General features: G+C 41.0%; 1 protein-coding gene across 1 annotated transcript in view; it reads right to left on the reverse strand.

Moving 5' to 3' along the window:
- The window catches only part of ANK3 (ankyrin 3), a gene marked incomplete at its 5' end in the record, with an annotated part of 223,232 nt that overhangs the window by 25,931 nt on the left and 182,587 nt on the right, over positions 1 to 14,714 (reverse strand). Inside the window, 4 exons of the mRNA XM_084265470.1 lie at positions 583 to 657; positions 1,311 to 9,008; positions 12,856 to 12,937; positions 14,617 to 14,643. Coding sequence (XP_084121596.1) covers positions 583 to 657; positions 1,311 to 9,008; positions 12,856 to 12,937; positions 14,617 to 14,643 — 7,882 coding nt within the window. The remainder of the gene's footprint in view (positions 1 to 582; positions 658 to 1,310; positions 9,009 to 12,855; positions 12,938 to 14,616; positions 14,644 to 14,714) is intronic.

Consider the following 14,714-nt stretch of genomic DNA (forward strand, 5'->3'; position numbering starts at 1 on the left):
TGTTACCTCATTTACACCCAGTCAGCCACTTAAACATGGTGGGGTGAAACTCCATGGAGACTACCTCAGCATGGCTGATTTGTCACATCTTTTCTGGTGAGTGTTCCCCTTGTGTAAGCTCTCTGCATAGCTCACCACCAGTGCCATCACCACCTACTCCCAGGGAGAGCTGGCTGAAGCAGCTGCAAGCCTGTGAAGGACCAAGATCTGCCCACCAACATACTTGCTGGTGCAGTGCCGGGCTCCCTGTAACCTCCAGGGTTTTGGGGAAACTGCTGCCTGGATACAGAGGCAGCCCTGAGCCCTAGTAGATCGATCCTCTCAACTCCTCAGGGGAACGTCTCGAGAGGAGAGACGTGTGATTCTGTTTGATTCATTGCAAGACCATGCAATTCATTTCAAGACCATGCAATTCATTTCCTACTGGGCATCTTTGCCCAGCATCACACTGCATGTCTTGGGAGGCCGGATTCACCGTGGATTCAGGAGAACCTGATGCGGGCTTAGTGTGGGTTTTGGCAAAAGACTACCCAAGAGTGTTATAATGAAGACGAATTTCAATATCAAAGCAGAAAAGCTTACCTGTCCAGCTAAGTCCTAGGTGGTCGGCTACAATTGCCATCCTTATATCTGTTCGCTCACATGGACTCTGTGGACCTGTGATTTACAATTTCTAGATTAAAAAGGTTTTGCACAGAAAACCACAAGACCGGACAATAGCTTATTATAAATAATAGCTTTAATTTGGCTAAGTAGCCGGTGTTTATATTTACTAGAATGGTTGTGTGTCCTAGTAATCTACAAAGCAAATTTATTTGATGTTTTTTTTCCACAGCTTTTAGATTTTCACCTGTGTAAAGCCAAATGTCAAACTACATGATGTTGTGTAATGAAACCAAACATGCTGACAACCTAGCTGATAAGACTGTACACAAGTTGTCCAGTTACTGATGGAAACCACCAGGACCAGATTAACATCTAATTTTTTCTCTGGTCTGACAGAATAAATTTGCTGTCAACAAAAGTTATCTTCCAATTTCTGAATTACACCAACTTTTGAGATACATGAATGTCTTTGGCATGCTTCACTAGCTCTCTACAGTACAGGGTTTGTTTAAAGGAAGAAAGAAGAGTGTAAGACAGCACATACAGATGACAATGACAGAATGAAAACTACAGTTAAGTCACTCCACAGGCAATCACAACAGTTCATGCACTAGGATCAACAAGTTGAAAGTTTTACAAACTAGGCTTGATCTCCACGAGGTGAGCCATGAGAGCTCCAGAAACCTGACTGCCTTCATTCTCACCAGTCCTCTTACTCCTCCTCCTCTCACTGTCGGCCTTTTCAATCTTTGATTTTATAGATGCTGCCTCTGTTCTCATGTCTCTAGCAGACTTCGATGTAATGGAAGGCTGGTAAACTTGAGTAGCTTCTGATAAGGATGTGTTCCTTGATGTACTGTCTTCTTCATCATCAGAGGCCTCTGACTGCATCTTTTTCTCTTCATCAGATAGACGATCCACAAGCTTTAATGTCTCACCACTAATTCCCTTAAAATATTCAATAGAATGCTTACATACCTCCCTAAGCTGATTTTTCCTTACTTTAACTGTTGTCACAGTGACGGAGGTAGATCTTACCTTTACTGGTAATTTAGAAGGAAGCTGTTTTGGTTTTTCTTTCTCTACCTGCTCTTGTTTTGGCAGGGTTGGAGTTCTTCTAGCTAGGTTATTCCTATGTGTATTTTTTACAGGAATCCTAGACCTTGCTTCTAGACAGGGAGAAGGATTATTTTGTTTTGCTTTGTCAGGCTTACTAGCCCCTCTCACTTTACTCCCTGTATTGCTTTGGAGATTGTTTTGAGAAAAGACTTCTTTTACTGAGCTGGCCTTTATGGGAAGCTTTGATTTTCCTCTAGCCCCTACCAAGTCTGTTGATTTTTGCTGCTCTCCATGTGGTTTTTGCTTATCTCTTACTCTGTGTCCTTGTGTTGTCCCTGTACCTTTTCCTGAAGTGCTTTTCGCTTGATTAGCTTTCTGGAGGGAACATTTTGGTTCCAAATGTTCTTTTAGCACTACATTACAGGTAATATCATCTGTAGGGACAGCAGATGAATCCAAATTGTTGTTGTTATTAAAGTTATCTTTTGGGAAATCAGTTTTTTCTGTTTGCCTACAGCTCATCTGTCTAGAAGCTGAACTCGCAATCACTGCTACGGTTTCGTTCTCTAATCCCTGACCACTTGGTATCACAGCTTCTATCTTATCTGTCACTTCACCAGGGCCATCTTTCTTCAGAGTCATGGTGGAAGCAGAAATTCCCATTTTAATTGGTGTGCGCAATTTGGGATCAACTTTAGAAGCATTTACTGCTGACGATGATTTTTCCAGTGAGTTACTAACAAGTGTTTGTTCCACGCAATCTCCACTGGCCTGGATGACGGGCTTATGTTCAACTGCTGTTGTCTCTACTGGTCTCTCTAGGTTTGTTTCTACAGTGTTGTCCCCTGCCTGTGGCTGTGTGATGGCAGTGACTGTACTTTTATCCCCTTCCCCCTTGTCCCCTGACTTCCCTTCAGAAGTATGCTCACCAATCTGAAAAAATTGGAGTCTTTCTTCAACAAAATCCCTCTTGCTCATGTCAATTGCACCACTGCGAGTCATCTCAAACATCTTCCCTTCATGAAATGGGAAGGGGTTGGGCTCGCTAGTTGGCGTACTCTCATCTGTTGGAGTTCTGGCTGGAGTTGTGTCAGGTGTTGTTGCTTGAGATCTGTCTTCCACTGCCAGACCAAATGGCTTAGCCTCATCATCCCTTGATTTAGTCTCAAACACTTCATCGTCACCTCGGTTATTGGACCACGGATCAAAATCTAGACTCTTGGTGGCCACTGTTTTGAAAGGCGTTGCAAACTCTTCGTCTACTTTGTAACTGAAATACGTGTCAGGAAATACAGTCCTGTCAGGGTGTCTGCCTTCCAAAGTGAAAAACTGCGCCCCTGACTTCTGTTCACTCTTATCTCCGGCTTTTTCAGAAGCTGGACCCTTTGGAGGTGCCTTGTCTTCTTCAGGGCCTACCTTGCCTTCCTCCTCAATGACTTCAAGCTTACTCTGGCTAAAGCAGCGATCAGTCTGCTTTAGAATGCCTTCTGTAGTCCATACATCCTTTTTGGTTTCAACTGCCGGACCTGCAAGTTTAGAATCACTCTCAGTTAAACCATCATCTTCATCTTGCAAATCATAACCATCCAGAGAGTCAATCTCTGTTGCATCAGTATCATGGGAGAATTCTGCAGTGGTTGCTATGGAACACTCTGTGACAGACTGGTCATTGTTATTCCCATTTTGCACTACATCATTCTGGGGTGAATCAAGCCCAATGTCAAACTCATTAGATTTGCCAGAAGTGGGATGTCCTAACTCTTTCTGTTTCTCAATGTTTTCAGGGCCTCTGGGCTTTGAGATTTCTTTCTGGTCATCTTCCAGTTCTTTCAGTTTGAAGGTATACTTTTTAAGTGGAACAGGTTGATAGAGAGACTCATCATCACTGGAATCACTGACATCTTCTCCTGGTGGCACAGGAGACGGTGGCTGTACTCTTATGACAGGTTCAGCCAGTTGGTATTTGTCGTATTCATCTTGCAAATTCACTTCTGTCAGCTCCATTTCACTCTCAGTGGAATAATGAGGCTTCTTTTCTGACTCGCCTTGATCTGCATCCAGTGGTGGAGGAGGAGGGAATTCAATGTAGGCAACTCTGTTACTTTTGGGTCTTTTGTTAGAGTCCTTGTTTATATGATTAGGTAACGCTTTGTCAATCTGTGGTTCCTCAACCTCTGCCTGTTTTACAGATATTGACTTAGCCTCGGCTTCCTCCTCTGATTCCTCAGACACCTCAGGTATAGGACTGGGCTTGCCCGGGATATATGCTATCAGTGAGTCAGGTGTTTTAGATGTAAACTCATAACTCACTTCCTCTGAACTTGGTGTTTCTGGTGTTAAAGGGCTTTTACCAGAGCTATCTATAAAGGACACTTGTTCTAGTGTGTCATCTTCTGGGCTGCCTTGTGGAGAAGGAGGTTGCTTTTGCTGTCTAGCTGTGTAAAATGTCCCCCTTGTCTCTTGTACTGTCTTAGTCTCCTGACTGACAATTTTTTTAATGTTTCCTTGTTGCACCTCTTTCTCATATTGCTTTCCTACCTGAACAAAGCTGACATAAACAGGCAAGGTCTTAATTTCTTTTACTCCCTCAGTGCTTACTAGTGGTGCAACTTTATCCAAGTAATCACTGGCACTGGGGTCAACTAACTCATTTGAAGGAAATTCCTTTCCTGGACTACATTCTAAAGAATCTGGTGATTTGCTAGGGGATATCTCCATTTCCTCAACAGAAGGACTTAGACCTATCGAGCTCTGCTGCTTAGTAACTTTTCTGATATCTGAATGCTTTAGTTTCTCATCTTCCACATAACCAATCTGCCTCTCAACTTTCTCCTTAATCACAGCTGATTGGGATACTTTAGCTGAAAGTTCATAGACACCATCAAGCGTGGTTCTCTTCTCCTCAACAATTCTGACTGGAATATGGGACACAGCAATTTCTTCTTTCCTTTTGGATATTTTATCGGTCACTTCACCATTACGTTCCCCCTCCCTGACAACAAATTCTCTGTATAAAACCCTTTTTGAGGGAGATTTTACAGTCACTTCCTTTACTTCTTCTGAATGAATTCCATTTGCTGCCAATTTCTGCTCTGTCACAGTGATAAATTCACTTTTTTTGTCAGTTTTAGCTTCGGCATGATCAACATGGTTTTCTTTTACCGTATCTGGAACCAGCACGTGTGAAAGTTTTTCTTTTTGCATGTTATGATTAGAAGTTCCAGGACTTTCCCATGTCCTATAGATTTTTTTGTCCCAGTGTCCCTTCGTCATTGAATCTGAGCCATAGACCAGGTCTTTTGCCTGTGTTTCGGGAAAGAATTCTGGCATGCCTTTGGTCATCTCAGTTCTTTGTTTTTGTGTGTCTGAAGCACGAACGTCTTCAATACCTTTCCCTTTACCGGGAACAAAATCTTCCTGTGTTTTCACCTCTTTCTGTAAAGCTGTGCTCCCATCAATGACCTCTACTTGCTTTGCGTGTTTCTCTCTGGAATAAAACTGATACACTGGTAACTTACTTTCTTGCAACTTCTTTACTGGAATTTTGGACTGACCATCCAGCCTTTTTTCTTCTTGAGTCACATCCTTACTCCTTGGACTTATACTTTGTTCAAATTTAAGCCTAATGGAACTGAGTTTTGACTGCTTCAGCTGAAATCCTGTCTGCGAAACCTCTGGTACTCCAGTCTGCTGAGCGCTTCCTTTGTGTTCCATAGTTTGTTTAGAGTCCTCCACAGGTTGCATGAATATCCTTTTTTCAGGACTGCTGGGCAAACTGGACACTTTTCGTTCATCCACCTTAGGAAAGCATTTCCCATCGTGTGTGTACTGCTTCACCTTACTCCATTCGTCACCAGATGACGGTAATTCAGAGAGCAGAACTTTCTCAGCGCTGCTGCTGGCAGAGCTCTGGCTAGAATGCATTTCTTTGCCATTCTTTTTATGCTGCTTTTTCTCTGGAGACTGTAGCTCATCATTCAACTTCTCCGTTTTATCCCGAAAAAACTGCGATACTTCAGTCAGTTTTTCTTCTGCCTCTTTAACAGTCCTGTCCACCCTGTCTTCATATATCAACTTTTCTCTACCTCTGTCTAATCTGTCCTCTGTAAAGCGCATCCACATTGCGTGTTTTGGATTACTAACATCTCCAGTGTAGTGTAACACTGTCACTTTATCATAATAATCATCTTTAGACATTTTACCTACACCATTTTCAGACACATCTTTATAGATTTTGGAGAGAATCTCTTTTTTGGGGGCAGTAGCTACTTTTTCTCTGCATTGTATATCAGACCCCTGTAATTCTGCACTAAGGGGTAGAGCATGGTCAGTAACTGACTCCTCAGTATCAGAATGAGACACATCTAGCTTTTCTGAAAGAAGCATTTTCTCAGCAAACCTGTAAGACTCCCCTCTTAGTTCTGACAACTCATCATCATGGTATTCTATTGAGTGCTGACTCAAAAGCTTCAGTGTTTTGTAAGAGTCATCAGACATGAGTTGAGCAGAACTAGGGCGACTCTCTTCTTCCTGGGACACGGGAGTGTTAACTCTAGAGGATTCCAGATAAGAAGGAAGTGACTCTTCGGCTGTGAGCTCTTCTTCTTCTTGCTGACCTTGTTCATCTGAACAAGGAAAAGAATCATGTTTTTCCAACTCTTTTAAGTTATTATCTCCCCGAGGTAAGTCTTTCTGATATACATACATTTCCTTTTCTGGATGCTTTTTTGTTTCTCTAATAATGACTTCAGTAGGTTCAGCCTGATTACCTTTTTCAATATGGACCTCTATTATTCGCTCCAGTTTGGGTTTCATTTTGCTGTCCTTCTCTGCATGTTGTGGTGAAGTTTCAGCAGACTTGCTAACATCGGATGTTACTGATGATTTATGTTCAAACAGACCTGCCAGTTCTTTGGAAGGGTCACGTCCAGACTGAAAGGCTTTCATTATGTCATGAACAGACATTGTTTCCTCAATTCTTTCAGATGTGCTTTCTGTGCATGGAGGTTTATGATAAACCATCCTAGTTGTTGTCGTGATATGAGTTTCTTCTTTTACTCGGACACCTTTACTAAGGACACACTTATGGTCGTCTTCTTCGCTGCTGCTGGCTTTCATTTGAAAAGCTTTGACTTTCTCTTTGATAGATCCAGAAGGCTTTTGCTCCAGCTCTGTGAATGCAGGGGTGGGTTTCAAGGCCGGTGGCTCCTCTGCTTTCTGCTCTGGGATTTCTTCAGACGATGGTTCGTAGCTGCGGATAACATGAACTACTTCAGTTCTTGTTTCTGTGATGACAGGAGGAATGGGTACATCATGGAAAAGTGGTTTTGGCCCTGTGCTTTCAGCACTTTGAGGGGCAGAAGGTGTCTTTTCACTTCTTGTTTCAAAGCCACTGTCAGATAGGGGACTTTTATCTTGATCATGTTGAGAAAAATCATCTGGAGACTCTAAAATAGTATCTGTTCCAAAAAAGGAATCTGCAATTTTACATAACTCCTTTTCTGATGTTGAAGGCCTCATGGAGGCTGGAGGCATTTTAAGTTTATGTTCCTGCAAAGCAATAGCTGGTTTTAAAACACGTTTTTGTCTCTCTTCACCATCTTTTTTCCCCTCTTCAAACTTGTACTTTATGTTTGTTAATGAACTGCTACCGATATCATTTGCTAAGTAATCAATGACTTTTGACAAGCTATAATCCTTTTCCGACATGGTTTTAGTTTTAATTTGGACTTTCTCTCGAACAGATATAGAAGGGCTTGTCAGAGCTTGCTGTCTCGCTTCATCAATCTCCTCTGTACTGAACTCTACCCAGTCATCCTCAGACAGGTGTCCTTGATCACTTTTGGATACTTTAGCCAACCCTTTACTTTCTAAACACACATCTTTTTTCAGAATCTCACTAACTTTTACTAAGTCCTCTTTTACTTTCTCAACAATTTTAAAGGGCTCTTCATCATCAATTCTACCCTCTTTTGGTATGTCAGGTTGGAACCGTTTGTTCTCTGTGACATCTGTCTGCAATATTGCAGTCATTCTTATTAGATCCTCTTTCATTTCAGCAACGTCTTTGAGTATCTCCTGACTGGAGGACAGAGAAGATGGTGTGGACAATTTGAGAGCAGAGGGTGCTAAAAACAAGGATGATTTTATTGGAGATGAAGTTCGATTAAAGGGAGGCTGCGTGCGTGCCTCTGTAGTTGATGTTTTAATAGGTGACAGCAGCGCAGCAGCTGATTTGGTGAGTGAAGTCGACTCTGGAAGCTTCTTTGATGCTGGTTCAGACAAAACATTGACTACAGAATATACTGGCACTGTTATTGTTGATGAAGTTACTGATGAGGTAGTTGCAGATATTGACCCAAGGGCTGTGTACAAAGCACCTGCCGGAGTTCTCATTGACTGGAAAGCTGATGGTGCTGAGGACACAAATGACCTGAGTGGAGAAAATGGCATTGTTGTAGCTGTTGAAAACACTCTCTCGGCCGTGTCAGCAACTGTGTTAGCAGCACAGCTTGCAGAATGTGCAGCTGCAGAGATCTTGTCTTGAAAAACAGCTGCAGCTTTGGATCCATTTATTAAGTTGGCAGAAGATGGGTATTTCAGAGGTGACACAGATCCATTAAGCAATGGTAAATCTGTGTGCCCAGCTACATGTTTTGCTGGTGATGAGAGAGACGAGGCCATCATGACTTTAGAGGATGAAACAGCATCAACTGCTGACTTAGCAGGTGACACCACTGACTTTAGAGGGGACGATAAAAGTGAAGATGCTGATGTGATAACTGATTTAAGTGGCAAACTCGAAGAGTACACGCTAACGTTGGATTTGGGGGATGCTGGAGGCGTCATGGTTATGGATGATCTCTCCAAGAGAGATCCTGCTGTAGTCACTGGAGATGTCCGAGAGGGGAATGTGGTAGTGGATGCCAGCCCTTTTAGACTATTGGTTTCTGTGACTGCGGGAGCTCTGATGAAAGATCCTGAAGTAACCTGGATATTGTAGGGAGGCTGCGATACCACAGTTTTTATCGGTGAAGAGATTGTCCGAAACGATCTAATCGGAGATGCTACATCACTAACAGATTTAACTGAAGATGTGGTAGAGGCTCCTAACGTGGATTTGATTGGAGAAGCAGAAGAAACAGACCATATTGATTTTAATGGGGAAGCTGTAGGAGTGTTAGAGGAAGAGCTTGATAAGGAAGTGAAGCCTGATTTGGTTTGCCCAGGCACTGTAATTGGAGCTGTTGTCCATGACTGATATGGCCGTGTTGAAAAGAGTGGCTTGTATGAATAAGTAGCAGGTAGGGATCTTGTCGCTCCTGCACTCCGTTCAACCGTTTCTTAAATTGTTAAATTAAAATCAAACATAAAAATCAACAAAAATGATTGAAAAACAGAGAGACCAGAGAAGAAAATTGGTCAGTAAACGTTGTAATATTACAAAAAGCAAGTACAATTGTTTGCATGAGTTAGGATGAAGGAGACAAAGGAAGATTTTTAAAAAAGGAAAGAAAAAAAATCTTGGAATGAGCCGTATGTACTGATGACTGGTCCAAACCAAAAAGCAAGGCGAAATGAAAAACAGAAAGCACAGAGCAACCAAATCTGCAAACAATGAAGAATGGAAAACACAAAGAAGGAATTCCATAAGGTAAAAAGAAAGCCACATCAAAATTTCTTCTCTTACTTCCTATTGACTTTCTGATGTGCTACTTCTGAAATACTCGTATCAGTTCTATTTTGCCTGTTTAGGGATGTCTCTGCTTTGCACAACTATTAGAATTATCCTTTTAATAATTGCCCTTGTTGTTGTTCTATTCAGATATTGAACCTATACAAAATATAAACTTGCATAAAATGACATTAGGTAGCTAAAATCTTTTTCTTAAACCACTTGGAACTATTTCATGCAGAACCCAAGATTCTTTTTAGGTGACAGGCAATTGATGTGCAAACTGTGAAGCAACCGGAATAAATTCAATTCTCTATCTCCCATGCACAATTCAGATATGCTTCACACTCACAAAGCCAATAAGAGCAAGAGCTTTTCTGAGACGGTATTTTAAATAATAATAGAAATAAAGAAAGAAAAGGAACTTTTGCATTTAATTCTCATGCGGTATTCCTTTTGTTTGGTAAAAATTAAAGTAAAATTTCACATGAAATGGTATATAAGAAGCATATGTCATACATGAAGTATGGAGAGTATGATCTATGATAAACGTGAGCAAGCAAAGCAACTAAATCAGTTTTCGTTCATGCACAATATATCATGTCAAAACTAGCACACAGATTAATACATTTTGTATGCTGTATTAAGCACGAGTATGTAAACCTTACAAAATCACTTCACAAGAGGCCATTAGAAGAAGAGTACACTTTTTCTACAAGATGTAGTGTCTTGGTACCTTTTGAGGAGATGTCTCGTGTCAGCTCAGAGACAGACCTGTTCAACTTTACATTTCTCAAAAGGTAACATTAGCAAAGCAGTCCAAGAACAATATATTATGAAAAAAAAAAAAAAAAAGAAATAAAAAGAAAAATCCTGGCAAGGACAAACCTGTTAATTGCTATCATCTCCCAGAACACTCGACTTATTCATAGGCACTTCAAACAAAAATCATCATCAACCACACTTTGCATCACAGGAGGTACTCATGCCAGAAGACAGTATTTCTGGGAATCCTATTACATATCCTCTGATACAGCAATAACAATTAGAGAGCCGATGCTGAAAGTAACTTAGAGAGCTTTTTTTTTCTTTTTTTGCTTTCGAGTCAGAGTTAGAGCTAGAGTTAAAATACCCAAATAACTCTTTCAACATACCTTTCTCCAAAGTTTCGCTACAAATTTGTGAAACCTGCTTGATCTGTCATATAGACGGACTGTAACTCACAGTGAAAGAAGCTTAAAAAAGGTGAATGCCTGACTGTTAAACTTAAAGTACGCACACATTTACAGAATACTGAGCACTCCGTATGCAACAGGTCCATATCCTGCAAGGAGAAATGTGTTGTGGCCCTACAGAAGCCAATCAAAGCTCAGGAGGCGATGTGGATGGCTGGGATATGGCAGTTTGAGAAAGTTTAGGTTGAAGAGAGCTTGAATACTAGGCCTGACTGGCACAGCCTATGCCAAGGAACATCAATTTTTTTCTAGCAATCTTATTTTAAGCTCAAACCTAACTTCTTTCCCACACCCCCACAGAAGAAAACAGTATACTTCATTAAATGAGCTAGACATTGTTATGAAGATTAATTCGCAGCAGCTGCTAGCATTCACCAAAAGTTCATACAGTCCCAAGGCCAAGTAACAAATGTGTTCAAAGAAAGGGCTGATGAGGTACTTAGGGATATGGTTTAGCATTGGACGGGAACGGTTGGACTCGATGATCTTAAAGGTCTTTTCCAACCTTGTGATTCTGTGTGTATGTGATGGCACAGCTCCTGCCATTTTAGTGGCAGCAGGACAGAGAAGGGGGTTTCTTTCTTCTCATACAAGCTCATGCAGGTTCTATCTCCTGTTACTCAGATGAAGAGACCATCTCCCACCTCTCTGCACCCTCCTGTCAGGTCATTGTAGGCAGTGATAAGGCTTCCCCTCAGCCTCCTCTTCTCCAGGCTAAATACCCCCAGCTCCCTCAGCCGCTCTTCATATGATTTGCTGGGAAGAGGTAGGGATTCATCACTCACATCCAACATCCTGTTTTACACTGCAGGAGCAAACATCCTGACTCTGTGCTGGGTGCTTTCTGGAAGAGTGGCACCTCTGAGATCACAACATCCCCTTGCATCAGCATAGTGCAGTTAGTGGTGGCAGTTGCTGACTACACGCTATACATGCTACGTGTGCACAGGAGGTGCTCAGTCTGATGGGCAGACCACTATCTGTGATTTTTCCTGGCAAACACAATCATTTTTCATACCCGTTTTTGGGTAGCTCACAGCCTTCAGTAGTAACCATTGCCACGAGAGATGGAATGCTTAAAGACCAGTCTGGAACATCTGCTGCATTAACCCACATTTAACCCATATTTTTAGATACAGCTCGAATGAGTTTAGAAGTTTTTTTTTCCCCACCAACTTTTTGCAAAGGACTTAATGGACCTTTGGTGAATAAATAAGACCTTTTTTTTTTTTGCCGCCTCCTCCAATGAGGCCTGAAAATTTAATTGCAATCAATGTGCACAGTCACCAAACTTCTTTCAAGCAACTTCCTTTTCCCTCTTTCTCGGTTCCCATCAAGCCTTTGATGATACCTTAACAGTCCATCAAGAGGTCTCAGCAGATCTGATAGCTTCTTCAGATGTATATGCTTGAAGTCTTCTTCCAGGCCTCAGAAGTGTAATATATTCTGGAGCACATCTGATCTAAAGAAGCCACAGATCTTATAGAATAATTAAACAGCAGCCTTCCAGTGGGAACTCCCAAGACCCGATTAAGTTTGTCTATGGACTTGATGGAATTATATCAAAGGGTCTGTTGCAGGGCAGCAACTGAGAAGTCACAAGGGAGTTAAAAAAGAAAGGCAAGAAAAAGCCTGGGAATGGAACAATAGCGGTCAGCCTCAGAGAGGAGAGGTGAGGGAAGAAAAGCTAAGCTAAGTATTTAACAGGGAAGGGAAGGAATGCCACAGGGCCGATCAAGAGGAACGTAAGTTTAAAAGGAAGCAATGTATGGTGCCAGGGAATAAAAAGCATCTGCAGGGAACAGAGGAAAAAGGGAAGGGGAGGAGAAAGAAGAGGGAAAATATAAAATATGAGAGTCCATTTTGGTTAATCATCTAAACATTTAATCGCTTATCTGAACAGCATTCTCCAGCCTTGATGAACTTTTGCGTAACACTCCCTTCTACAGCAGCACTCTCTGAACTTTCAAAGGAAAGAGGAACAGGCTCTTTCTGAAAGTGATTTGCAATTCTCCTACTCTGGAAATACATGGCATTTTTTAAAAAATCATTATATTTTTACTTAACTAACGCATGCCATTTGTCAGTCAGGATTCTTCAAGCTCTCACAACACAAGAGTTCACAGACTATCCAAGAGTTTTGTTTTGGATAGTTGTTTTGTTCATTCTTTCCTTCATTTTTTTCCGGAGTGACACTAAATACAACATTTATAGAAAAAATGTCTCTTCTTATGCAAAATCATGTATATATGGTTTAGTACTTTGGGAAGAGCAACTCACTCATTCCAGGCTCAGTCAGATAGCTGTAGCGCTTACGTAAAGCAAGGGAGACAAAGTTCTGGCGCCGGTCAGCTTTCTCCGTCTGCAAAAAAACCATAACACAGTTTAGCGCCTTTAGTATCGCTACCCCCGTTTAAACAACCAAACCTCAGTGGAATGCGTCCCCACATGGGAGAACGGACCTTTCTGGTCACCTTCAGGAAGGCATGCTGAAGCCAAATTTTGGCAAGCAGACAGGGAATGGACGGAGCTGGTCTCCATTCCTGTCTGCCACATCATGAGCATCAGGTGCTGGGGAATAGGGAGTGTGGCTACTCGGGGGTGGTGGAAACCTGCTGTGAATGACTAACCTTATGGCATAAGCAGGATTGCTACCTGAAGGGATGACCCAATAGGTTCATTCCTGCTCACCACATCTCTGCTTATGAGGTAGAAGAGCTTAGATAGCAATTGTAGCTCATGATCCTCCCTTAAAATATCTCAGTACTATATTATTCCATTATCGCTTAATAAACGTCTTCATCCTACTAGAAATGGTACGGTATTATTCATCCACTATAAAATAAACCACCTTTGGCTAGAAACAGGAGATGAAAGACTACAGATACAGACATAAAACATTCATAAGAGTACAACTTAGACGCATCAAATACTTCTCTCCTGACTGACTTGCCCTGGAAGCACATACCCCACGATGTACACTGGCTTTAGAGTGAATACATTAAGGACAAAAAAGGCATGGGAGGGGATTTTTTTTTTTAATAGGAACAAATGCAAAGATGCAGATTAGAAAGCAGACTACTATTGTTAACTAATAAATTGTGTCACAAGCTACCGTGTTCAGTGGTGTAGCTGCTAGCATGATATCTTAAATATTAAAAGTCCTTCAGAGATCAGCACAACTGATTATGTGGCTAAAAATAGGGTTTGTTTAGAAAGACAACTATTGTTAGAACCATATAATGGCTCACGGGAACAAATCCTGTGGAGACAAAGTGATGCGGTTGCTATTATTATTTTATAACATGTAAGGAGTGCTTTGGTTTGGTTTTTTTTTATTATTATTATTGCTATTTTAAACAGCATGTGGCTGCTGCTATGTATTTGTCACTAAGAAGAGAAGAAAACTTTGTTGCTAAGTAAATGGATTACATCCAAGTATTTTCTTTAATAAGGTGATCTCATTAATTAGTACCTCTAATGAGTAAAGCCCGCTCAATTTCCTGACAATGTCACATTGTAGTTTCCAGCAAACAGCGGATTTTTAAGCTGCAAGTATCTGAGATTTATTTGAAAATAGGTTTGTACAGAATATTAAGAAATGTGTCTCAGCTGTTTTGCTTTTTCAGAAGAATTCGGTTGATTTTTCAGGAGTAAAGTATTATAGACCACTTGTGTGGCCTCAGCAATACTTCTTCTGAAGCATTGCTGGTATTATTCCAATAGGTAAAAACCATATCCATTCTTCTTCATTTTGCCAAAAATGGACTTGGTCTGAATTTCACAATTAGATCCTTTTTCAGAAGGAATTTATTTACATTCTAAACTGCCATTAATCAATTTTCAGTTTAATTTTGTGATGTGTAATCATGTTTTTTCCGCTTCAACTGTTTTTACAACAGACTATCCAATGTCGATGGTTTTTCTGTAGGTATCATTTGAATGCCATAGTTAAAAATAGTTGTTTGTTTTTTCTATAGCATATTACTTTTCTTCACTAAATCTGAAGGAAATAAAGACAGAAGACAGTGTTTATATTACCTCATCATCTTGATCTGACTCTGTTTCCTTTTGGTCCCAAGATGCATTGCAGAGACAAGGAATATTATAATGGACAGCAGGGAAAAGAATATCAGGAT

Source organism: Gallinula chloropus (assembly GCF_964237585.1).
Source record: "Gallinula chloropus genome assembly, chromosome: 5".
Classification (NCBI taxonomy): Eukaryota; Metazoa; Chordata; class Aves; order Gruiformes; family Rallidae; genus Gallinula; species Gallinula chloropus.